The sequence below is a fragment of the Harpegnathos saltator genome, unplaced genomic scaffold, assembly GCF_003227715.2.
Source record: "Harpegnathos saltator strain DR-91 unplaced genomic scaffold, Hsal_v8.6 scaffold844, whole genome shotgun sequence".
Classification (NCBI taxonomy): Eukaryota; Metazoa; Arthropoda; class Insecta; order Hymenoptera; family Formicidae; genus Harpegnathos; species Harpegnathos saltator.
This window is the reverse complement of record NW_020230698.1, coordinates 1,820,883-1,848,602: the sequence shown is the minus strand read 5'-3', so window position 1 is coordinate 1,848,602 and position 27,720 is coordinate 1,820,883. Positions and strand designations below refer to the sequence as shown.

General features: G+C 45.7%; 1 protein-coding gene across 1 annotated transcript in view; it reads left to right on the top strand.

Annotated features, from left to right (window-relative positions):
* The window catches only part of LOC105188014 (uncharacterized), a 93,422-nt gene that overhangs the window by 57,232 nt on the left and 8,470 nt on the right, over positions 1–27,720 (top strand). Inside the window, exon 2 of the mRNA XM_025307274.1 lies at positions 25,167–25,204. Within this exon, the coding sequence (XP_025163059.1) occupies positions 25,167–25,204 (38 nt within the window). The remainder of the gene's footprint in view (positions 1–25,166; positions 25,205–27,720) is intronic.

Genomic DNA, 27,720 nt, shown 5'->3' with positions numbered 1-27,720 from the left:
ACGCTGTACGGATCGTTTTAGCTACGAAGCATTTGAAAATAATCTTAACGACGATCTCACACGTAAGATCGAACTATTACGAACACTTCTCGATTTATTATCGCGATTCGACGCGCGTTCGGAAGCTCGTGATATCGGGCGAGTGGGGTTACTCGGGGCAATAGGATTTCAAGGAAGTCATTAGACGATCGGCAAGAACCTACGAGCCAAGAAAGTTACATTAAACAGGAAGTAACGTGGCTCGGTATCGGCGCGTTTTTGCAGGATGTTCCTTCGGTCGCGGCGGAGAGATATCGTGACGACGCATTTACCGAGGATCGCGGAGGTCCTCTCTCGCGGAGACTGCGTGAAAGTGATTCCGTAATGGCGAAGATGCGCGCGTAACGTATCGCGGAAAGATTATTTTGACGGGGCCAAGGCGGCAGGGAAGGCTCAAGTATCGAGAAGCGATCGCGAAACCGGTCACCCTGGCCGTGAACAACACTCGCCCGACGTCTTGAGGTCTCAGACCCAGGTGGAATCCTTTTTTGCGGAGTCATCATTATATGAGACAAAACTCAATTATATATTATAGGTTGGGGCAAAAATAATTACGATTTTTATCCTTTTAAGTTTGGCGCCGATTTTCCTAGTTACCGTTATCTCTTCCGGAATTCTATCTTGTAGGATTAACAGACTTGTCTCCCCTTGGAACAAACGTGTGCGGGCCAGTGGTCTTTATTCTGATTAATAAACGTAATTTTGAACTGATATATGCGTCTTTATACTCGATACGTAAGAATCGCAATTATTTTTGCATCGACTTGAATAAGAAATAAATATTAATATATTATATATATATATAACTATATAAATATATATAATATATATATATAAGTATATAAATAAATATTAATACATATATATATATATATAATTGTATATAATCATATATATAAATATATATATAAAGTGCTCTCAAATGTCGGACATTTAAAGAATTTCAGAAAAAAGATTGCGAAATCTATAAAACTCCTTTTTGCACGCGTGCAGCTCCGTAAGTAGCTTACGTTGCGCAAAAATGACTCACAACAACTGTAAGTGCAGAGCGCACGGTCTCTCTCGGGGTGAATCAGAGCAGGAAGCGCGGCGAGGGTCACTGGTGCACGTGTGTGTACGCGTGTGTGTATATGTGTAAATCAAGAAGAAAAATGTTGCAACAATAAGCCGGAAGCAGGAAAGTGCGTCGATAAAGAGTGTATCTGCGTGACCGATCCGGCCCGGAGGCCTGTGCCAGATGTGCTAATGAGAGCCGATTAGGATCGCGGATTCATTATACGTTGCTCGGCCAAGAGAGAAAGACTCTCCTTTTCTTTCTGCCCCTACCTCCCAGCCGCCCTCGCTCTATCTCTCTTTCTCCGGCCGCCGCGCCGTTCTGCAATGTCGGACAGCGCGGCCAACGCCATAGACGCGAAAGAAAGTATCTGGCGTGCGCGTGCGCGCGTGACTTCTTTCCCGTGATAACCAGATCATTTTTCGTCCACTTTCACCGGATCCCCTCGAGTCTCAATCCGCTTACATATCCTCGCTGCTCGCACGCGGCGCACGGCCGGTCGCCGCGATAAACCGATGTCGTGCGATCGATCGATCGTCCGCCTCGGCTTTCTAGCCGAGCGCACGAAAGCTCCGCGAGAAGCTTCGCGTGAAAGCGCGACGCGCTTAAACGGCGCGATAAAGCGAGCGATTCCTCGCCGATCCCGGCGACTACCGCGCCGCCTATCGCCGCCGGCTAATTGATCGCGCGCTAATATCGCCTTAATTCATAGGCCGATCATTAGCCGGTGCTGACAAATCGTTTTCGCGGGAAACGATCAATTACACCGGCTACAACAAGCGGAGAGATCGTATCGCCGCGTAAACGCGCAAATCCGCGAGCGCGGCAATCTCGGCGAACCCGAGGCGCGATCTTCTCGCGCGCGCGCGCGCGCGCGCCCAGGCCGGAACAAAGAAAGTCCCGACTCGCCGAAAAATCGGCCAACGGCCGCACGAGCGCGTCGTAAACGACGACCGGTTCGCTCGCCGTGGAATTTGCATACGTATCGCCCGGCAAAATCAGAAATCTCGCGCACGCCGGACTGCGAGATCGCGCTTGGCCGGTCTACCCGCTGAGGAGGTTATTACCGAGACGAGGAGTTTCGCCGACTACGGTGATTGATGTGTAACGAGCTGCGCGCGCGCGCGAGGACTCGCGGAGAGTCGCGAGAGTACGCTCGCGAGCGAGGCTCGACGATTGACGCGCGTTTTCAGACGCGAGCATCGAGTCTGTCATTCGAGAAGGAACTCGGTTTGCACAGCCAACTGCCTCCGGTAGCGCTCCTTCCTCCCTCCTCTGCTCTCCTCCCTACGGTCTACCTACGGTGCATTATTCGCTACCTGTTCGCATTCATAATTAATGTGCACGCGAGAGCACGTGCGCGGTGCTATCTGTTATCGCTGCCGCCGCCGCTGCTGCTGCTATTCAACTTTCATAATTGAAATAAAGGCGCATAAGAGTCAAACGTTTCTTTATTTCTGCTAATCTCCACGGGGGATCTAAGGAACCTCTCGTCCGATTGTTTCACAATTGAAACACGCCGAGCGGACGCGCGGCGATCTCGATTTGACTTTCGGGAAATCGCGCTCTCTCTCTCTCTCTCTCTCTCTCTCTCTCTCTCTCTCTCTCTCTCTCCCTCTCCCTCTCTCTCTCTCTCGCTCCCTCTCTCTCCTCTCCCTCTCTCTCTCTCTCTCTCTCTCTCTCTCTCTCTCTCTCTCTCTCTCTCTCTCTCTCTCTCTGCCCCTCCGAAAATCTATTCTTCTCCGTTCGATTTATGCACACAATCGACTCTTTCGAATTCTATTGACTCCGATTGAATTCTTCATTAAACAAAACAGCATTAACGGATAAGACCTGTATAGAAATTTCTCAGGATTTTCCCAGATACAATTTAGATTCCAACTAGAATACCTAAATTTGTCCCAAAATAGATTATCCCATCACGATACCAATTAGAAATCCCATTCTTGTCCCAAAAATGGGTTCTCTATCTAGAATCAGAACAGAAATAACGTGTAAATTCCAACCTTTTTTTTATCAATGCAATAGGGACAATACAAATGTTTTTTTTATTTTAAATTGTTCCGTATTCGAACGTAATATAATACATTTTCGTTTTATATAATGTATAGAATATATTTTTATATTTGAAGATAATTTGATTAATTCGTACATGTGTAAATTAGATGAGTTTGTCGGATATTTATATATATTCTTTATTTTTTTAGCTTGAAAGCCTTCTATTAATATTTTTTCATAAATATTTCTCTCGCAAACAATTTGAGTTATTTTAAAAATCGAATTAATATATATATATATTAATATATATATTAATATATATATATTAGGTGTACAAATGAATAATCCAAATTATTTTAAGCAGTTATGAAATCAACTTTATGAACAGAATATTTTATTGAATAGATTTTCCCGCTCTTTTGTGATTATGCAATGTTGACATATAGCTATTAAAAAGAACATATAGTTTGGCGGAAGGCCCAACATAACCTTCAAAAGTATTCAGTTCAGTACAGTCGAAAATGGCAACAGATATGGTGCATATCCGACACTGCATTCTTTACGAATTCCAACAAGGAAAAAATGCTGCAAGAGCGTGCGAATCGATTAGTTCCTTTCTCGGCGAAGGTGTTGTATCGTACGATGTGTGCGCATTTTGGTTTAAGCGGTTTAAAAACGATTTAAAAATTTCAGTCTAATCGACAAACAACGCCCAGGAGGCCCTCCGAAGTGCGATAATGATGATTTGGAACAACTGCTCGCTGAGAATTCGGCACAAACACAAAAAGAGCTTGCAGAACAGTTGGGAGTAACGCAACAAACGATTTCCAAACGCCTACATGAGATGGGAAAGATCCAGAAAGAAGGAAAATGGGTGCCTAACCGCATGAACTCAACAAAAATCAACGAGTGGCAGCGTGTCTTTCTCTTCTCAATAAGCAGCGTCGAAAGCAGCTTTCTTGTGGAAAATCGTTACGGGCGATGAGAAATGGATACTCTACTGACAATCCGAAACGCAGAAAGTCATGGGTAAATCCCGGCGAATCATCAAAATCGGTCGCAAAACCCAATCGCTTCGGAAAGAAGCGGAGGTTCTTCTCTGCATTTGGTGGAATATCAAGGGCGTGCTTTATTATGAGTTGTTGGAACCGGGTGAAACAGTTACTGCGAACTGCTACCAACGTCAATTAATCCGCTTGAGTCAAGAATTGAAACGAAAACGCCCGTATACTGGCAAAGGAGAACGTCCAGTGAAATTGTTGCATGACAACGCCAGGCCACACATTGCTTCCAATACAAAAGACACCATAATGAGTTTTGGCTGGGACGTCTTGCAGCACTTGCGGCGTATTCACCAGACATTGCTCCATCCGATTATCACTTGTTCCGGTCGATGCAACACGCCTTGTCCGATATGCACTTCCAATCAATGAATGAGATCCGAAAATGGCTTGACGACTTTATCGTGTCCAAAGGCGTAACATTTTTCCGAGATGGAATTCATCAGCTGCCTGAAAGATGGTTTAAAGTTATAGAAAGTAACGGCGAATACTTTGATTGAACAATTTAATTTACTTTCTTTTAAAATAAACCTTGAATGTAGCTGAAAAAATTTGATTATTCATTTGTACACCTAATATATATATATATATATATATATTATTAATTCAGTTATGTATATGTATTATTGTTGTATATATAAGAGATAATTATTATATATTAATATTTACAATAAAAAATTTATATGGTTTTAAATATTCATTTATTCATTTATTTTATAAAAACTCACAAAATATTGCTTCAAGTATTTATGCTTTAAATATTTACATTTTACAAGTATATGTGTGTATGCATATATATGTAAAGTGTAAATATTTAAGGTATTGTACATCTCATTCTTATCATAGAATGTAAAATGAAAACCAGAAACATTTTTGGGAAAACGTTGAGAGTGATCAAACAGAATCTGTTTGTATTTCCCATTTAGAATCGCATTTTTAAAACATTACACTTCTAACTAGAATCTGTATAGATTTCCCAGTTAGAACCCAAACATATTTTGGGAAATCGGGGATAGAACCCAAATAGATTCTAAAACATTTTCTATACGCGGAATATCAATGGATCGAAACTCGATTCACTATCGAAGAGAATCGATTCGAACAAACATTGCGAGCAGAGAAAGATCGATTTGAGAAGAGCGATTTTTCGCGAGAAAAAGGATCGATCTTCTGAAGATCGAATCGAGACCGCCCATCATTAGCGCGAATCTCGGGCTCGCCGGCGAACGAACGGTGTCACGGCAATCCTATTCCGAAATACTGGCGGCGTGACGCGCAGATTTATCTGCGGAATGACGTATCGCGGGTCACCGGAGTGCATCGAGATACCGCGCGAGGCGTAAATTTACCGCTTATTATCCGCAAACCACGCGCGCGCGCGCGAAAAGAAAACAGAAGAGGAAAGATCGACAAGGACGCCCGAGATGGCAAGATCGCGCGTGAAAGTACGCGCCTCTCGGCGACGACGAGCCGCGCGCATGCGCGCGGGAGTTGGGTGTTGATCGTTTCGGAATTTCGATCGACTCGAATTATTATAAAGCAAATCGTGATTACGAGCGATAATTGTTTCAATCGATCGCCTTCGTCTGATCGATCGCACTGGAGCATTCGCAGTATCAGCAGCCAGCGATACATCGTAATCGTTTCTATAAATAAAAAGAAGAATTTAATCGGAGTCTAATAAAGTCCTGCTTGCGGCCGTTCAGAAGTTACCAATTCAACTCACCGGAGCGCTCGAAATGACTGGTTTTTGACAAATCAATTACAGTTGCGCAAGGATAAATTATTCATTGATTTCTATGAGTTTCATTCAGTGTCCGTTAAAAATATTAAATGCATCGTTGTGTAAACTGAATTAACTCTGGAAAGAAATGCGACAAACCGGTCACTCTTGATCGCTTGCCAAATCAAGCGTTTCATTTCATCAATCGATCGAGTTATTCATAGCTGTACGCGTGACGTCTCGTCAATTTTGACCATTGACTCGCACCGCGACTACTTCAGTCGCACCTGAGATTTCGTAATCATCAATTATAATGCCCAACACTGACGCGCGCATCGTTCCGTTGCGCGCGTCGGCGCGCTCCCGCACGTGTGCGGGACGTAAAGTCCCGGGGATCGCTATCGCGCCGGTCACGTGATCCGCGGGATCACGCGTGACTCGTGAGCCTTGGCACGCATATTACGCCTGTTATCCTGCGCGCACAATCGATAACGAAACGCTCAGGCGCGTAAACGCGGCTTGTACCACGCGCGTATAAACACACGCATACATACACACACACACACACACACATACTCAGCTGTGCATTCCCGAGCGGCCGCCTGTCGAGCGGTAGCCACCACCGCCGACGCCGACGACGACGACGACGACGACGTCGACGTCGACGTCGACGAGCCACCTACGTTCCTTGCCGCGGATCATTCAACTCCGTCGCGCAATGTATGATATTTACGGTGCACCCACACACCCGCTAACGAGGCGCACAATGCGAGAGCCTTTCTTGGTTTTTTCTCTTCTCTTTTCCGGCGTACCTCTTGCCGCGCTAAAAATAAAACGATTGTCGGTAGAGTCGAGAGAGAGAGAGAGAGAGAGAGAGAGAGAGAGACCGAGAAAAAGAGGAAAAGAAAGAGACAGAGAGACGCGTCCGGTTTATGCGCGACTCTCCGTCGCGCAATCTCGCGAGGTGCTCTCGGCGGGCCTAACGCTCGTATGCAAAGCGTGGTATGCAGATATTGCGAAATGCGACCAATAAAATTCGTTGCGACCGCCGCATGAGCCGGCAGCGACGTAACGTAATTTGCGCGCCGTTGTTGCCCCCGCGCGACATTGTAACGGTCTCTCGCCGATACTTTTACCGGCTGCCAGCTGCTTTAACCCGGCTTCCGAGCCGGGTAATTTCAGTCAAGATCGGTCAGCTGACATTTACGCCTCTCTCTCTGTGCACGTCTGTATGTGTGTGCGTGTATACGTGTGAGCGCGCAAGGTAATAAAGAAAATGACTGATTATCGAGCGGTGGCGACTTTCGATCACGTGGGACGTCTGATGGGCGCCCCCGCTCGCAGTCTCGCGCATAACTGGAGCGCGTTAATTCCGTCTAATAGCCCTTAATGCTCGCTGACCGTTGAACTTCCAATCGGGAGACCGGCATCGCCGCCCTCGATCGCCCTCGGTAACCCACACGCTGATCGCGCGTCGGCGCAGGTTGCCGCAACGCGCGCTCTCGCGCCGCGCCGGCGGCCACGGTAAATAATAATTAAAGCATTTCGCTACCGTCAAACGCGTCCAGCTGAGTTCGAATGGCATTCGCCGAGCAGACTGCGGAATCAGAATACAGAAGTACGGAGTAAATTCAGAGAGGAATCTCTCGGGCCAAGCCGCTTTTTACTTCTCCATTCGTCATCTTGCTCCCTCCGTCTTCGTCGATATCGATGGTTTTAGCGATTAATTTAACTTTAGAATCTTTACTTTCGGGCCTTTTTCAAGTAAATTATCTTCGATCCATCGATACAACGCTTGGCTGATTCCCGCAAGTGTTGAGAGCGCTCTTCAAGGGGTCGATTGTGTGTCGTTTTCCCTCTCGAGTGAATCGATGAAGAGTGAAAGCTTTCCAGCTTGAGAGCCTGCACTAGGAAAAATGTAAGTGCTGCGTGAACGAAAATTTTGTTCTAACAACAAAATAATTTGGTTAAAATATGCCCAACAAAACTGTTTAGTTCCTGTAAACAAATATCTTGTTTGATTACGGTTTATTCGTATAACGTAATACTTTTGTTACAGCAATCAAAAAGCTTTAACTATATGAATTTTGTTAAAAATACTATAATTTTTTCTTAATATATAAAATCTAAATTTTAGTGCACAGAAAGACAAAGTAGTATCCATTGGGCATTATTTTAGTTTATGTAAAATAATATTTCGTTATTATGTAATTTTTATGGATAAAGTAGCTAAAATGCTTGATTCTTATGTATGAAATCTAAGAACAAAATCGTTTGGTCCAGAGGACAAAGCAGAAAAATATATTTGGTTGAGACGAGTAAATATTTTGTTATATAAACCAAGACATTTGATCGCTATTAAAAGAAATGCCTCAACTAAACAGTTTTGCTAGAGATACTAAATTTTTCTTCCTAGTGTACGGGAATATTCTCTTCTCACGAATTCGCGCTAGAGGAAACGATTGTCACGAGAGAATAATAACAATCGATCACACCGTGTCGTCATTAAATCGCCTTGCGAAAGCGTTCGGTGACGCAGCGTCTGCTCGCAACTGCTCGCGAAAAAGCGCGGTGTAAGAAAGTGTAAGAAGTATCCTTGCAGACGGCCGCATTGTGCGACGCGCGGCAGATGCGCGCAGCTTGCCGTGCGCGAAGCTTGAGCGACACACAGCACCTTCGATCCAGCTTTAACCCGAATTCGCCTCAATGCCGCCAATTACGGCGCGCGCGAAGTTGAATCATAAATCACAGCGCAATGAAAAGTCTGCTCAACGCGCCACTGACCTTTTATCAACGCGGGCCTTTGTCTAACGCGAATGTAAATCACTCATAACCATCGATTTTCCTCTCACGCCGGCGACGACGTCATCGTCGCGCGTCCATGTCGCGGATGACAACAATCGGCCGGTTCGGCTTATCCGCGGATAGACGTATTATCGGAAATCATCATCTCTTCGTTAGCGGTGACTTTGATTAATGAAGCGTGAGCGAGAGAGGCAGAAACAACACACCGGCACATCGCGGCTCGCCGCTCGTCCTGCGGCTAATTGGTTAGAGTGCGTGGAGCTCTCTAATGATCGGAGCGTCCTTGCGTCCGATGATCGAGAGACGCTCTAGATCCCACCGACTGCTCGACGCGCAGGAAGAAAGCGGTAACAAGGATGCCGCGCGTTCTTGTCTGACACTCGCGTCTCTCCCCCTTTTCCGCTTCTTTTTTTCTTTCGTTACCGCGATTTTCTCCCGTAGCCGCGGCCGATCGATCGACACGCATCGCACGAAGCTCTGACGACAGCGAAGCATCGGCGATCCTTTCGAAACCGCGACGGAATGTCCTAGAATGCGGTGCGTCTCTTTCCTCTCAAGGTAATTGCCACCGCGACAATCGAAAAATACAACGTGTTTTTCATTTTACCTCCGTCTGCAACGGAGTTGCTTTTGTCCGGGCAATTGCAGAAATTAGAAGACGAAGAGGTTTAAATTTAGATCGCTTAACAGAAAAACGCCGAAACTAAATGCGATGATTATCTAAAAGAAATAGTTTCGCGCACGTCAAATTTTTACTATAAACTGCTTCCTTGCACTGTAAGAAATGATGTGTTAAATTTAACATACTTCATGTGTCTCAAATCATCATCGCTCTCATTTATGTGTTAATTTAACATACAGCAAATATGTTAAAAAGTAACACGTATAGTATGTAAAAAATTAACACAAAAATTTAGCATTCGAATGCCGTCAAGAAGATCACAGTTTGTGTTAAATTGACATACAATGAATGTTACTTCAACATTTGGGTAAAGTAATGACCTATGATTCGATGAAATGAAAATGTTAGATCGACATAATCTACGTGTTAGAATTCCAATCTTTATATAATATAACACATGATAATTGTTATAATGAGGAAATCGACACATTTTAGGTGTTGACTCTGACATATAAAATATGTCGGAGCAAGAATTCATGCATTTACATACAAATTGTGTTATTTTAACATTTGAAAATGTTATTTTAACACTTGAAATTGGTTAATCTTAATTTAACACAAGAAAATCTAAGTAACGCAACAACGATATATAACTAAACTAACACACGACTGTGTGTAAGAAATTTAACACAAAACTTTCTACACACACAAAATTTTGACAAAAGTACGAAACGTTTTGAACCGTGTGTGCAAATCTTCTTCGGTCTCTCCCCGAGGAGCTTCGACGCGACCGCATAGAGAATCTCCGCAGGAGAACAATGCCGTGACGAAATCCGCGACGAAGAGTGGGTTATTCCTCTCAGCGCGGCAAGTTCTCCGCCCGACCGAAGACGGGGAGAAATTTTTTACATATAATGACGCGAAGCTACGTTTAACGGGCGATGACGAAAGCGAGCCGCGGCCTAAGCAGGGAATTGCAGTTCGCTCGGCGGCATTAACGTGTCCGCTGATCGCGAGATACGAATCTGCTGCAGGGTAGAAACAGATCTACCTATCGGTCTCTACGTATTATACAGACGTCTATCGCGGGGTCAACGAGACGAGGGATAATCGACGGCCGTTTTTCTCCCGATCCCGGCTTGCGGCCGTCGAAAAGATCGCAAACGATCGTGCCCGACGGGGATCACGAATGTCGAGGATCTATCCGTCGCGAGCCGAGCGTCGTTGTCTCATCCGCCGGTGATCCGAAAGAAAAGCTCGTCGAGGGGACCGAGATCCTCGTCATCTCGTGCGCGATACACATACCATACCTCGTGACACCCGGAAGTCGGCCGATATGTCGTGACGGAGAGAGAGAGAGAGAGAGAGAGAGAGAGAGGGGAGAAAGTCGCGGAAGCGATTTTGATCATCTGTGCGCCGGCTCCTCGTGTCTACGCAGAGAAAAGACTGAATTAAACTAATTAAAGGCTGACAAAACGAAACAGACGTACTTTTATGGGCGTATTACGCGTTTACAGACGTATTTTACTCAAAGGAGACAGAATTTTCCGATTCTTACAAACTATTGTATGTAGATTCTACTCACGATTTTAATATTCCACTTTTAATCACTCTGGAGCCTACATCAACTTTTTTCGATGGTATTCAACCTACAAGTTTGTCGAAGGACAAACTTTTTTCTTTTTGTGCCCGACGAGTATTGTGGCAGACTGTGCCAATTAAATTTATACAAGTTCATGTCGGAAGTAGGGCCCAAATTTCGACTCGAGAAATTTGGTTCTCAGGACGGTAATCGCGTCCTTATATTTTAGATCGTCTCAAGTTCATTTTCAGACGCCGTACAAATCATTTGAAGTCGTCATTTGAACTCGAAATGAAGCATCTAAAGATAAACTAACGATGAGAACCCAAGTATAAGATTCGACCATAAATGCGCCCTTGAGGACTATAAAATTCTATTTCCTTCGAGCAAAACGCGCTCTTGGTTTGTTCGTTATCGCATTCATTCGACCGGCCTATTTTCCCGTGCAAAATCGATCCCTTCAGTTGTGCCGCAGACGCTGAAGACTTACAGCTCTTGCGTCATTAAGACGGCTTAATTGGTCGACAAAGATGTTAAATCAATCGACCATATATTAACATGGACGAGGGGGCTGACGGGGTCACGACGAAATCAATCGTCGAGATAAATAAATTGATAAGCGCAATGCGCGAGATGCAATCGAGTTGACGATCAATTATATCAAATGCCATGAACGTCAATCGCCATGAAATGTCAATTGCACTCTGGAAAGTAATAACACGTCGGTCCTCGGCGGAGGGGAGAATCAAGTATCGATTAACAGTGGCGCCCGACGACGCTCGCTTGCGATTTGAACAAAGAGAAAGCGTCGGCGTCGAGCGCGCTCATCCGTCGGCGAAATGTTGGAATCGCGTGCAGGTGTAATTTATCCGATTATCCGCGCATTAGGACCATTTTTAGGTGTCTCGTTCTCATAATAATGGGCTAACAAGTGGCACTTAACGTTTCCATAATGGACCGTCTCGCTCTCTGCGAGTAATCTCTGATCTCTCATTGCGCTAACGCATCCTAATCCCGTCATTTTTAGCGCTAGCACGAGAATGTATTACTCTATTGTTGCGCAACAACCGCACAGAAAATACGCGTCGCGTAGAACAACACGATCGACCGATTGATCGACGATACAACAATCAACGTTTTCAATAAGATGAGTAATCTTCTTCCCTTTCCTTTCCTCTTTCCTTTCCCTTTCTTTTCTGTCTCTTTTCTTTCCGATTGCGTTTATATTTAATGTACCCGGCTAGAAACGTATCCCATGGTCCTGATCAGGTTAACCTCATTTGGGCATCAGGTCCCAATAAGGTAATACTATCGAGTCCTAGTAAGTCATGTAACGCAGCGTGGATATCAGGACCTTAGTACGGTTCATAGTCAGGTTCTTATTGAGTCACCTTATGGAATCCTTATTACGATTTTGTTTTCAAATTATGACTCCTGATTATTCACCACGTCTATATTGGATGATGACATTAGAAATAAGAAATGACACGCTGGAAATTCTTTCATGTCATTTCCAAATGAAAAGATATTTGCATGAAATAATATTTTAGATCGCTTGAGCATACTTGCAAAATGTTTCGTCACGACCAATAAATTATTGCACAACATAAACAGGCACTGAGATACGCAACATGCACGCGCACAGAGTAGGCAACTGAACTGCTTCTCGAACGTCTTTTGTCTTGCAGGCCCATATATGGACAAATGCAAGACAAATGAGAACTGTAGTGCGCACGTCGTTACAGACAACTCGTCGTTGCGCATCATACGATAAAAATTGAACTGTCTCTAATTATATGTGGCGCATCATAAAAATATTTTTTTGTACTACGTCCAGTACTATTAAAGTTTTACACACACACACACACACACATATTCATATTATATACACATAAAATTAATTACAAATGGTCTTTGTTAAAACTTGATAATGCAAATCATATTTAGGTACAACGAATAAGATCCCGACAAGGATCTGATCAACTGAACCATATTATATCATACACTAGGTTGATACATTAAGGTCCTAATGTGGACCCAATCATTATAATCTTATAAAGGTCTTCCTTACTCATTTGTCGTTAGAACATTATAAGGACTGACTTACTTAGGATTACCTTTTATTGACCCTATTAGTTCCTTATCAAGGCTGCTAGGTGAACCTGATCAAAATTTCTAGTCGGGTACTGTGCCGAAGGGCACACATTCCCGTGAATAAACAAACAGATAGGTAAATCTAGATCGTTCAAGGTTCCTCCGCGTTTTATCACAGCGGAGAGGCGATCTCTCGACGCGAGCCGCTTCAACGACTCGATCCAGTTTGATTTTTGCCGGCCGAGCGATGGGACGCGCCACATATTCGAGTACTGGAAACGAGTTTTGCCCTCGCACAGCGGGATAATTATATAGTTCTGATCGTGAAAGTGGCATCGAACCATGCCGGCATCCGGCTCAAACACACTGGCTCATTATGCGTTACCGCATTGTCAAGGTCAATCTCACCCAAGTGCGACCGGCGTGTCGCGCAATTCTTTTCTCAGCTCATTGCCGATGAGCCGCTATTTTACAGGGAAAGTCCTCCCCCTTCTAAGGTGCTCAAGGCACCGTCGCTCGCCGCGAACGCTCTCGCCCGATTAGTTCGATATTTACGCACGATGTTCGATCAAGCAAACGAATTACTCGGCGCTTGAATGATCGAACATCGTCGAGGGTGGCGACGGGTTCTTAATCAGTCCCCCCCGCTCACGACCGCCATTGAGCGCTTCGTTCCCGACTTCGTTCGCGACGTGTTCTCACGGAACCATCGCATTCGTAAATCTCGGATAAAAGCGCAAAGCCAAGTCTCTCCCGGCAACTTTCACGGACTCGCTTCCCAGCGGCGGGACGCGGCGCGTCGTGCGTCTCTTGAAGCGAGCGAGCGCGAAACACGGAATCGCTCGGCTTAATGATACACCCGCGAATGTGTGCAATCGGAAAGAGGCCATTTTCTCCACTTAGACATCGCGCCCGGCTGAGCGTTAGCGAAATTGATAGAGAACAAGAGCGCGCCGCCGCATCCGCAACAGCGTTACTCTCTCGGCGTAATGCAACCGCGGAAGGGGATTAGCGTCGATCAATATTCCATGAGGCGCGAGGAGAACGGACGGGATAGATAAATGAAGAGATAGCTTTTATCCAGCCCAGAGACGAGGCTCCCTTCGGGCAGACGGTGATTGAATACGAAACGAAATAAAGTGCCCGGCGGAAGTAACGCTGGTGCAGAGTGTCACGAATATGTAACGAGAAAGCTGATGAAAATAAATAAGTGGCAAACAATTGCGATTACGTGTCACAGACGCGGTGAAGAAAGGAAGGTACAATGAGCAGCGAGCAAAGATAATCAGACAATTGTGATGGATAGAGAGAACGGAAATTCGCGGGAGTGGTCATTCCGAATAAAAATGTCGCGAGTGTCTTTTGTTGCTAACAATAATATCTTTCACATCACCGTGTATATTTGAACAAACCGCTGCGAATAGTTATGAAATATGTGTCCAACGAGCAAAATCGTGTCCAACGTTCAAGGATAGGAAATCAGAAAAAATTACGAGCGTGTGTTCGCCCTGTTACGAAGTGATGACGAAGGCATCTGCGCAGATGTGCCATAAATTAAGAGTTGGTTAAAGGAAATGCAAAATGACAGATGATAGAGCGCACAGACGCAAACACGCAGGAAATGAAGAAACGCAGAGTAACGTTCTGCAAACTCACGACTTGATGGTTTCTAGACTATGTTGGGGAGAGATGCGAACGAGATAGCTTCAGCTAAACATGCTTCAGCAAAAAAGAAATAAGGAGGAAGAGAGAGCACGCGCGATTTGGATAAAGGGGGGAATTACATGCGAAAGGCTATTTTTATGAATTTTTTTTAACAGAAACGGTAAGATCAATGTACTTGAAATTTTCATAACGTATTCATTAATGTTCAAAGTATAAAATAAATTTTATTGAATCGCAAGGACCGGTTCAATTGATAATTATAGATAAAAATACAGTCATCCGTTTGCGAGTTTTCTGTCGACATAATTCCGGGGCTCTCACTACTCTGAAATCAAAAAATGAGAAAGATTTTTAAAATATAAAATTACAGCCCGTACCAAAATGAAGGCAGCGAAGTCAAACTTGGAAAAATAATGACCGTACAAAAAAAAGTATCGAAAATGAAACTTCTTACAACTTGTAATCATGTTTAAAAAGTATGAATAAAATAAAATATAACTGTGTTCGAGGCAGGGGCGCGAAAACTACATGACTACTGTATATCGTGTAAAAATTTCAAGTTATTCGGTTCACTAGTTTTTGCGCAATCGTGTCGACAGTTTAGGAAAATGGTATTTCCAGATAAACGCGTTTAAAGTTTTGTGTGTACTTTCCACATAGATACTAACGAATGTATTTTATACTTTGAACATTAATGAATACACTGTGAAAATTTCAAGTCCATTGATCCTACCGTTAAAAAAATTCGTAAAAATAGCCTTGAAGACGGCCTGCTCCCATATGTAATTCCCCCCTAAATCCTCGGTCTCGGGCGCGTACCGAAACCCATCGACATCCAGCCGGTCCATTTCAAATTTTTCCCCCCACGTGCGCCGAACGTCAAAATTGTCCCTCGGACAGGTCGAGACGTTCGATTGGAATTCCCCGTAGAGCATGAGCGGCGCGTCAACCTATGATAAAGCATTGCTCAAGCGGCTTGAACGTGGCGCGCTGCGGTGTAACGGTAACGCTGATTATACACAGCGAGTATTATTATACAAAATTGTCGTGCCCTCAGCGCGCAACACGCGTCGGTTCAGACCGGCCGCTCCCGCGGCGCTTACACATCTCTATGTTCTCTCTCCGGTGCGCAAGGTGCGCTTTTTCACCGATCGCCGCCGACGATCGATATACGAGAACATGTGTCTTGATCAAGCGCGGCGCGCGCGACAAGAAGCTGACAGACGGGATGGACTCGCGGATATGTCATTTGACTGGAACATATCGCGGTCTCGATCGTTCATTATCATCGGCGCGGTCGCTTTGGCCGAGAACGCGCGGCTTGAAATTCCTTCTCGCCGAGCCCAGTGAAATTATCGGAAAATTATCGGAAAAGGATATACGGCACGGCGATATGTATCCGTTGCTCAACGGCAATTGATACGAGCAGCGCGAAGGAGGAGGTAGAGAGGAAGTCTCCTCCGCGGTGAAGTCGCCGGGCCGATCTCGCCGGCATGCGGAGACTACCCTTCGGGAGAAAGTTCTCGTGATTGAGTTCTCGCCAACATCACGATAAATTAAACGAAAGTTTAAAGTCGTCACGTTCTCCCTATACGAGACCGCTCGCTACCACGTGTAGAAAACGCGCGGTGTTACTGAGCGGCCCGCGGACGGTATTATGGAGCCATGCGAGCCGGATGCTTTCACTCTCGAGGAATATTTTCGAGAGACGAGCGCCCTTCTCTCCATGGTCTCTCCTTTTCTCTCTGTCTCTCTCTCTCTCTCTCTCTCTCTCTCTCTCTCTCTCTCTCTCTCTCTCTCTCTCTCTCTCTTTCTCCGACTCCTCCCGAGTCTTCTCGCCGCGGTCCTCCTTTTCAGCGCAATCTTCCCCACGAGGACGTAGGGTGTGGCTAACTCTGAACTCCCACGTTCCACGCCGCGAGATTCCCATGATATCATCGACTATTAACGCGGCACGCTGCACGCACGAGACGCGATTCTCTCGCTACTGGAGCTTCGCTTCGTCGTTTCTGCGAGTCGCTGATCCGTCGCAAATCCGGAGCAAAAAGCCGGACATTTATAGAGCCGTTCGCTGAATTTGCAGCGTTTACGGCGCGGCGGCGAGGAGAGCGATCGTCGATATCGACGTACGCGCAGTAGAGTGATGGCGGCGAATTTTACGGTCTGTATTATTTGAGAGTTGCGTCATTAAATTTCCACGGTTGTATCTCTGTTTCAATTATCGGATATTTCGAGCGCTGAACGCGTCGCCGCGCCGAAGGGGTGCCGCAACGCTCGGCGCGATACGGGCTCGGCAACGTGCGGCTCCGTGAGGTTCATTGAATTATCGGCGTCGTAGGTGATGTTGATTCAAGATGCAGATGCCGAAGCACGAGATTCGTGATCACGGGATCACGATTAACGCGAGCTAACTCGCGCGCCGTGCGGCAACGTTGTTTCCCCCCGGCACGCCGGTTTCATCGCGGGAAAGGAGAATCCTCCGGGCTAAAGTTCATGTCGTAAACGTTAAGAAATTGATGATGACACACGCTGTCTTATTAACGATCATCGATGCTGCGATGATTGCTTCCTGCGAACGGAAGCGGACTTTAAATCTCATTACATTCACGCGACGTTTCCTGAATTGTTCGACCAATTAGCAAAAATTTATAATTCAACTACCAACTACCAATTTGACTCGCGATCTCTCGATGAGTAAATTGAAAGGAATAAATTAATAAACTGCCAGAGAGAGAGAGAGAGAGAGAGAGAGAGATATTAAATCGAGAGATGAGCGAATCGAGGTCGGTAAATCAACAAACTAAAACGAAAGAGCCAACAAGTCGAGATAAATAAATTGGAGTCTTGCACCGCTATCCCGACTAGCGTGTGCAGCGAGGCCAGATTGCTGGGAAAATAAAAGGAGATATTAACAACACTTTCTCGAGGTCTGTCCGATTCCCCGCATCAAAGGATTATCTCATCCGTGCGCTCGGCTCCGGAACACCGGCGAGTCACGAGAACGCGTCTGTCTCGCGTACCTTATGGAGTATCCAGTTACGTGCTGGTAGCCGGCGGCGTCGCGGGCGCGGATTTTTCGGAAAGTTCGAAAGCAGGAAGCGCCCGTACGCCGATTCCAATCCAGCCGGCACGAAATTTTCCTCTCGTTCCGCGGCCCGTAATACTCCGTGTTCTTTCCCGTCGCGACCTAGGGCGAAAAAAGGAACGAGAGGGGCGGCGCGTACTTCGGCCGAGAGAGAGAGAGAGAGAGAGAGAGAGAGAGAGATGCTAATCACTTCCTCGTCGACGGCGCGGCGCGGCCGCAAGAATCCGGGCTGAATCGCGATTTGATTATGTCGTACGCGTAGCCCCATTACAATTTCAAAGTAGCGCGCGGCCGCCGCAATGGGAAACGGCGAGCTGTTGTGTGCCGTGTACTCGCGACGGGACGCAAGTCTCTCTCTCTCTCTCTCTCTTTCTCTGCTTTTTCCGCCGTCGCGTCGTCCGTTCGTCCAGCGGCCGCCCATGAATGTTGCACGAGAGAAATGCGAGCGTTACAAATTCCCCCGTTTTGTATCACTCGGCGATACCGCGTTACACGCGTGTCACCCTCCGTCGGCATTCCAGCTTGCAAATACGCGATTGCAGATCCCCTGTCGCGACCCCGCGATCGTTCCGGGATTGCGAGACTCCTCGCTCCTCGCAGATGGCCCGGCGTCGATGGATCGTCCGTTATGAGCGCCGCGCATGCTAATCCGCTCTCGGCCGTTTAACAGACGTCGCGGTTGCACGCGCCCGGGAGAACTTCTCGCAAACGCACGCTCGAGATATGAAGAATAAGAGCCGGCAAATTACAACGTTTCACTGGCTGTTGTATAATGTCGCTTCCTACGTAATCATCGCGGACGATCTAACCGGCGTGATTACAGCGAGAGACAAACTATCAGCAATCAACGTCCGGGGCTGAAAAAAGCCGCGCGCACGGTTGTGAGTAACGAACGGAAGAGATCAGCTCGCGCGACAGTGGACACCTGCGAGGAGAGCGTGCGCGTGAAACAAAGTGAAGGCCCGTCAATATCACGGATTTACGAGACGCCGAGAGTAAAGTCGCTTCCCTTAATAACGCGCCGGCGATATAATCGGCTTTATTATCGGCGATATTATCGTAAAATTCGCTTTAACGGCGTCGCTTTACGGCGATCTAATCACTCGCGTTAATCATCGTCTCTGTTTTTTATTAGCGAGTCGAAGAGCGAGCGAAGGCTGGATTCTCACACTGGCTGTCTGGCAGACGAGCGTCTGCTGCGGATCCTCCGTTGACGCTTTTGCATTCGCACGGGGGAAGAAGTCTGGTTGAACTTACACGGTGCGATGAATGCAGCATCTCGGTCGAGGGAAACAAAGTTTCTGCTTCTTGTGAACGAAATTTAACTCTGACAGCCGGAAACTCCGTTATCTTCGAGTCGCACGCGCTTGATTTGTTCGTCCTCGCGTTAATTCAATCAATCTTCCTCCTTCGCGCACGGTGAATTCGTCACCGTCATATCCCCGTCATTCCGGTGGAAAAGCAAACTTGACAGAGAAGAGACTGACAATTTCCAGCCTTCCTTCGAAATCGTCGAAATTCCGCCGCGGGATAACGCTCTCGCAATAGACAATTTTTTAATTTCTCCTCTTCGTTTTTGAGGAACCCGCTAATTCAAAGTCCCGAGCCGACAGATCGAGCGATCGCCACGCACCGTGAAGCGACGTCACAGGCGTCGTCGGCGGGTTTATCGTCTCCCATCAGATGCTAATGACCGAGCGATCCTTCTTTTTTCACGCCGGTGCGAGGCGCGCGTGATGATAAACGCGTCATCTCCGGCCGTGTCGCCGGGACAATGTTGAGAGCGCGAGGAAGCGCAGTTCCCGCAGCGGTGTCATCCCCATTGTCGGCGGATCACAGTGTCATTGAGAGATACAGGCCAATCTAGCCGGGTCTGAATGGACGCTTTGTAATGAGCGACATGTATGTGCATATCCCGCCGCTCAGATGGTATCTTTAACCCTTGAACGCCCGACTTTTTTACAAGTGTTTTGAGAATAAAATTTGAGTTTCTTTGAACTGAGACTGTAAGTAGTGATAACCAAAAAAAGTATCAGAATTTTATATCTACGAAAAATTACCTTTCCAAGCAGAAACTACTCCCAGAAGCGAAAAATACGCCTGATCGGTTAAATACTTTTTTTAGTTTTAATAATTTTATATCATACTTAATAATGGTTGGAAAATTCCGCGAAACATAAAACTCATATTCAGAACTTGATCTTTATTTACACGGAATAGAATTGCATAAAGCATCGGGAGATGCAGACGGGAATTTTACAGGTTTTGCAAATTATTTCTGTCCTGCTTTGCTTCCCTCTCGAGCTGCACAATTCACAACGTCTTTTACTGTTTTCCTTATCAGGCATGTGCTTGTTGTAACACTTCCTAATGTCTTCGGTCATCTTCAGTTTCTTGTTGCCAAAGTGAACTGGCTGCTCCATGTTATCATTAAAACTGAGCTAAAAACAGACGAAACCGAATCTACATACAATCTACATTGTACCATTTTTTAGAAGAAGAATTCACCTTTACAGCGGTGCGAAGAAAACGAAAATATCTCCTCTTTTGACTAAGTTATGGATTCTTAAGTGCGTTTCTGGTAACTATAGTTACCAGTAGGCGTTAAAGGGTTAAAATTCAAAATGTAGATTCGCGACAAACGTCACTTGTGACTGCGATAAAATTTTTCCGCGAGCGGATTTACTCCTTTTGGCGCAATTGCACCGAAGCAAGAGTGATTCCCCGCGTCAAACTCGCGGTGGGGAACGTATCAGAGTTGTGTGAAATAAACGGACTCTCCAGATAAGCAGTGGAACAACAGATGTAGAATAAACTTGTTCGAGCGAATGCTTCGCACAAAAGAGCAGAAGCTTTGGCGTGCTTTCTTCACGCTCGTATCGCGACTCGTCCGAACGAGAAAAAAGACCCTCGTCTGCATTCGACATTCGTTTACCCGAGTGATACCGTTTTCTCAGGTAGAGTGGAATAACGCGACTTGCGAAGCGGCGTGCATTTTTCGGACGCGTCGGACGGGCGAGAGACATTGTCGCAAGCCTGCCGGTCGAGAGCAGGCTGCTCGATTATTACTCAAGAACATTACGCGCGAGACACGCGGTGCGCGCGTGTCTTTCGTCACGCGGGCTTGATTGTTCTATTATGCAGAAAGCGGCGCTCGCGCGGTTCGTCGTTAGAAAGTAACGTACGCTCGCGTTTAAGGAAGACCGATTGCCGCGTCATCGTGCAACGTTTCCTCGCTGGGCTCAATGCGGAGCGCGCGCGCGCTCGCATAATAAATGTCGCAAATAAAGCCGAAAGTGAATGTATGGGCTATATTAGCGGCTAATTAATTGACATCGTTACTCGCTCGATCCTCGAGTCGAAAGAGCCGAGACGCGCCGCGCGGCAGTGAATTTTATATTAACGGAGCAGATCCTTGCGCCTCGCTCTCCTCTCGCGCTCAAACGACTCGTGTCAATCGCTTTCGGCTGTTCCCGGCTTGTAATTTCACAGGCTTGCGAAATGATCCGCTTTACGCTCGATAAACGAGAGGATATGTAGGGGCAGCCTTATCTCGCTTAATCATCACGTCGCTAGGCAAAGGACTATTAATATTTATTTGTTTGGAGCGGCGTGCGCACACACGGAGAGTGAAACACGACCGCTCGGAAAGAGCGGCGCGGAAACATTACGGCGCAAATGATTTATTAATATGTCATATTATTATCATACAAATTATGGCCCGCGTCACGCGCGGAATAATAAATGAGCGCCGTTAATTTCGCAAGGTACGGCCCCCCCCCGCCGCCGCCGCTCAACAATGCGCGGCGCAATGGAAAACACTTAAAATTCCGCCCTTTGCCGCGCGCGCGTCGTATCTTACGATCCGCGAAACCCGCGGATCAGGCCGGGCGACGCGATAAATTACACGGGATCTCGCGGAATCGCACCAACAAATTGCCGGCCAGTGCCTCATTACATTGCGGCGAGCCGTAATTGGAGCGGTGAAATACCGCCGACAGGCCGCGATTTAGCGAGTCCATTCGGCGACGGATTTTCCCGCCCGGCGCGATTCGAAGATCCTGTCGCGACTCACGCCGCGCCGGTCGGTAAATTGTACGTGCGCGCGAGTGTGTGTTGAGGGAAGAAAAGAAGAAGAAGAGAGCGTCGCGATGCAATCATCGCTGACCGCTCACAGATGAGCAGCCAGCTCGCGGTCTTAATCAGAGATACGCGAGGAGCGATTTTCTTGTCGCGCGCGGCTGCTCGTTCCTCTTTGCTAACTGGACATTACGTAAATATTATATATATATATTTTTTTCTTTTTTTAATCTTTTTTAATATCAATATTGATATTAATGTCAAAATATTATATAAATGTATATCAAAGTATTATGTACGAGGGTAGTCCCAGAAGTACCTGACGTATAGACAGCGGTTGTTGTTTGAAAAGAATGACTATGGTAGAAAGTACCAAGCTTATAAAGCTTAAGTTTGAAGTTTGACGACGCTACGTTGTTTAGTATTTGTTTGGCAGCCATCAGTAGTGAATAGCTCTCAGTGAATTTGTAAACATGGGGAAAAAATTGGTCATCGCTATGTGATACAATACTTTGATTTGAAAGGCCTCAGTCCAACCAATATGAAAGCGGAGCTAGATTCTACTCTGGGGGAGTCTGCTCCTTCGTTTACAACAGTAAAATATTGGGTGATAGAGTTTAAACGAGCTGCCGTACGAGCTGCCAAGACGAACATCGCAGTGGTCGACCAAATGAGGTGACCACGCCAGAAATGGTGAAGAAAATCCACAAAATGGTATTGGATGACCGTCGACTGAAAGTGCGCGAGTTAGCAGACATGGTAGGTATTTCAAAAAGTGCTGCACATCGCATATTGACTGAAAATTTGGACATGAGAAAGCTGTGCGCAAGATGGATGCCGCGATTGGAACAAAAACAGCGTCGTGAGGATGTTTCAATCGAGTGTTTGGCGAAGTTTCTCAAGAATAAAGCCGATTCATAACCATGGTTGAAACCATGGGTCCATCACTTCACACCTGAGACGAAGGAACAGTCAAAACAATGGACTGAAGAAAGGTGGCTTGATGGCTATTTTGAGGAGCTCGACGATTCCCGACTATAAACAGGGGTATCGCAGCTATTGAACACCGCTGGGAAAAAGTGTATTGAGCTATGAGGAGACTACGTAGAGAAATCAAGATATTTTTTCCCAAATTTTTTATGTTTTCTTCGTTAGGTCAGGTACTTCTGGGACTACCCTCGTATATCTCGTTAAAAACGATCACACTGATTCAATTCGCTTTGCAACGCCAACTGTCCCGCGAGCAGCCGAGCTTCGTGGCGAGCGATAAACAAATGTGGAAAGAAAAAGGACGGGAATGTTGTCGGGAGCGTTCGCGTGCGTGCGTGTGCGTGTCTCGGGCACCGGTTAACAAACGGAGCGGAGGGAACACCAGGGTCTTAACTTTATACACACGCACACACCGGCGGCGGCGCACAAGGATCTCTGGAGACGCACTGAACTTACTTACCTCCGCGGCTCAGCGAGCGTCCGCGGCTTGTCATCGACGTAATTGACTTTCTCTCTCCGGTCCCGAGGATGAAAGAAACCCGGCAAGATCGCCGGCCGTCGGTGAGCTTCGAACTAATTAAGGAAGTCCGATGTCCGCGGGCTAATTAATAACGGCCTCGGGAACAACGCGCAATTATTTCTCCCCGCCCCCTCCTCTCTCCCGCCCCTTTCGTCATCGCGCCATCCGGTAACGCGTTTTCGCGAGTGCCACTTGCTGCGCGCACGACCGACGGTCTTTTTTGCGAATGACGCGTAGGTGTAATTCAGCGTTTAAACGAGCGGCCGTAAAGAGGCGACGGATGCGATCGAATTTGTCTCGAGGATAACAAGGGAGCCTCGGACGGAATGGTTCATTCGCATTCCGCGTTTGGAGCAAGCATAGTCCGCCTTTCAACGGCGAGGACTAACTCGCGAGCGCCGGATCGTAATTCGGTGTCTCGTTCGCGGCTCGGCTTATCCGGTGAGGAGCGAAAGAGGAAATTTTAAGGGGTCGCCATACTTGGAAACTTCACCGACGGAATACAGATTACTGTTTGCTGCCGAGTTTACGTGGGTATATCGGTGGCACAGAATCACAAACGCTTTTATATGACAAAAATGCGTGCAGAAATGCATGATTGCAGCGTCCGCTCGACACGTGACGGAGACGTCGATAAATTTTGAAATTGACGTCTCGTCATACAGCTGTGAGAGTTCATGTCGCGATTTGCGCAAAGACCTGCAGCGTAACGAAAACGTGGAAAATTCCGAGCAACATTTGCTGTACCTTCACGCCTGAATTTACAAGCTTAAAATGTACGAAAAGTTTGCAGAAGAGTCTCTCTATGTATATACGTGATCCGATTTCCCGCTAAATACGATAAAACGCACTAAAAAACTTCTCTGGTGTAGAGATGTGCGAATCAAGAATTTTTATGTCGAATCGAATCGAATCAAATCTCATCTCATTTTTTAAATTCGAATTCGAACCGAATCGAATCTATGAAATTTCACTCGAATTCGAATCGAATCAAAATTTTAAAAATTTATAAAAAATTTAACATGATTATTAAACATGCAAATAATGATGGAAGATTTTAATACGAAAAGGAATACTGATATTGTAATATCATCTTAAAGTAAAATATATATTTAAATATTTAAAGTAATTTATAATTGAGTTATTAATTATAAGATAAGTTAATTACAAATCAAAGGTTCAAACATACAGGCTCAGATGGCCCGTTTTGTAGCTGATGCAGCCAAACGGTAACGTATTCCTATTCGAATTATTCGGATTCGAATCATAGGGATTCGGATTCGAATCGAATCGAATCTAATGCAATTCGATTCGATTCGATTCGATTCGAATTCGAATAGTTCGCACATCTCTATTCTGGTGTAATTTTCGAACAACCGCCTCTATCTTTGCTTTTGAAGCCCGCCATTCGCTCTCAATCGCGCGCAAAACTCCGCGATTAAAATAACAAAGAGAAAAAAGCATGAGTCACGGAGTCACTCGAGTTGTGTGTTCAACAAGCCGGTTCCTTGAGAATCGCGATTCCCAGCGGCATCAGCAGCGCATGATGCATGCGACCGGTTCGATGAGCTACACGCAACGGTCGACGGCAGTCATTAATGCGCCGCGTCGACCGTATCTCGGACCGGTCGACCCGATATCGACTATCGAAGTCGCCGGAGTTTCCCATCCCGGATGCGTGCGCCTGTTAAAAACATCCGCACGCTCTTGGCCCGCGTTGCGCCCGCACCGACTCGCTCGTAAATATCGATACTCGCGTTACTTAAGCGCGTTGCATACGCGTCGTTTACACGCCTATCGGCGCGACCGAAGCAACCTTTCTCACGAGCGACCTGTTCTTTGTTTCAGATGAGACGCCGGTTCCCGAGGACGCGGTCGTGCACGAGGTGAGAATTTTCGAGGCGTAATAAGTGCGACAGAGAGGAGAGCGAAGTTATATCTCGCTCGGTCGCCTCTCGTGGCACGACAGAACGACCGAGATACCTGAAGCCTGATTCAGGTCGGAAGTCGCGGCACACGCGTGAGGTCGTTTGGTCCCCCCCCCCCTTCGCCTAAGGCCAGTCAAGTCGGGACGAGGTTTCATCGAGATCTCATTCGCACAGAGCGAAATACAAATCGAAACAAAGCGGATTCCGCGTTGGATTGCGAGTAAGAGATTTCCGAAGGTTTTTGCTAGCTGACAAATTTGTCGACCAGAAAGAGAGAGAAAGCCGACCGCTTTCCACGGTAGAGAATATATGAGTGTGACGAGAGCGTCGGAGAGGTTTCACTCCCCAATTATACGCGTCAATAAGAGGCGTGGAAATTGCAGACGCCCGAGCAGAAATCAAATATCGCAATTTTTTACGCCTGATATGGCATGACTAGGCAAGCCGTAAGAAGGCATTATGAGTGGTCCTTATCCGGTCGAAATGTGGCAATTGTCTTACAATATTTTCCAGATTATACTCTAAGCAGCGATGACATCATTATCTGGATGCCTGATTTGGTCCTGATGGACATTTGATCAGGTTTCTCGATTTCAGGCAATTTTATCAGGGCATTATGCAGCAGTACGTTTCACTCCTTATTACGTACGTGCCGGATCCGATAAAGTTATCCGGGCCCTATTTGAAATTTGGGAACCGGACTGGGTTTTAATACGGCCGTGGAACGATGTTCTGCTCGGACGCCCAAGGGGTGCGACTAGGGATAGGCTTCGTCAAAAAAAAGCACCGTCTTCGATTTAATCGATTATCAAAAAAATCGTTTTCGCATAATCGATATTTTCTTAAAAATATCGATAATAATCGATGTTTTCCTAGTTTATTTTAAATTAATGTGAAGAGTTGCAACAATAAATTAATATATTATTAAAACCTTAAGGACTCTTTTACAATGGCTGCAAGCATAAGCTTATATAAGAATAAGGCTATAAGCGTAAGCTACGAGAAATAAATCAATTAAAGTCGGTTGTTCTTATCACAGTCGACTGTTGTTGGTTTATTTTTTACTGTTTACTATTACAACTTTATTTTTGCAGCTATTGTAGACGGGCCTTAATAATAGTAAACAAATTCCCTAGGGATAAGAATTTAGCAACAAATCTAGCAATATACTCGACGAAAAAAATAATCGGCCCCAAAAATATCGGTCTGATAATCGACTTTTCAAGAAGATAAGAATCGATGCTTGTTTCATCGATCGATATTTGCCCATCACTAGGTGCGACTGTACAGGTCGCATGAAAAGTTCGCGGAGCGAAACCGAAATAAAGAATATAAAATTCTAAAAATGATTTTATTCTTCAATATAGTCTCCATTAACTTTGGGTACACTTGGCCCAACGGCTCTCCAATAATTTTATTCCATCGCGTAAGTGTGTTTCTGGAAGGTCTGCGAAATATGCCTCTGCGGCTGCTATAGCTTCTTCATTCGACAAAAAATTCTTGCCACGGAGGAATTGTTTCAGGTTTCGGAACAGATGGAAGTCGCTGGGTGCCAAATTTGGCGAATACGGTGAATGATCAAGCAATTTGTACTTCAATTCATTGAATTTAGATATTGACAAAACACTTGTGTGAGCAGGTGCGTTGTCTCGGTGAAAAATGATTTGTTTGTGCTGCAAACCAGGTCTTTTCTCACGAATTTTTGCGTCCAATTGATCCAAAAGATTACAATAATATTCAGAATTAATTGTTTTACCTTTTTCCAGATAGTCAATTAACAAAATCCCTTTAGCATCCCAAAAAACTGATGCCAAAACCTTTTCTGCCGATCTTTCGTGCTCCGTTTGCTTTGGAGCTGAACATCCAGCTTCAGTCCACTGTGAACGTTTCCTGTTTCAATTTAGGATCATGGTGATAGATCCAAGTCTCATCCATAGTTATAAAACGATGCACAAAATCGGTTTTATTCTTCTTAAAACGATCCAAATGACGCTGAGAAATTTGCTGTCGAGCGAGTTTTTGTTGAATTGTTCACGTATGCGGCGCCACTTTTCCAAACACCTTTTTCATTTGTAATTCTTTATGCAAAATATGCCGTACCCGTTCATCCGAAATGCCTGTGGTATGAGCAATTTCACGCGTACTCACACTCGGATCTTCAGAAACAATAACATGTATTTGCTCAATGATTTCTGGTGTTGATGCGCTTTTTGGACGCCCACTGCGTGGATCATCTTCAATACTTGTACGACAACGTTGAAACTCAAGTGCCCATTTACAAACCATTGTTTTTGAAGGAGCAGATTCCCCTAACACACATTTACCATCTCGGAATGAATTCCCATTGCCTTTAAACCTTTTTTAACAAAGAACTCAATCACTGCACGCTGGTTCAAATTTTCCATTGCAAACAAATATACTGACACGTCAACTTCAATTGGCTTGTAAACGCAGAAAGAATTGACAGATGAAAA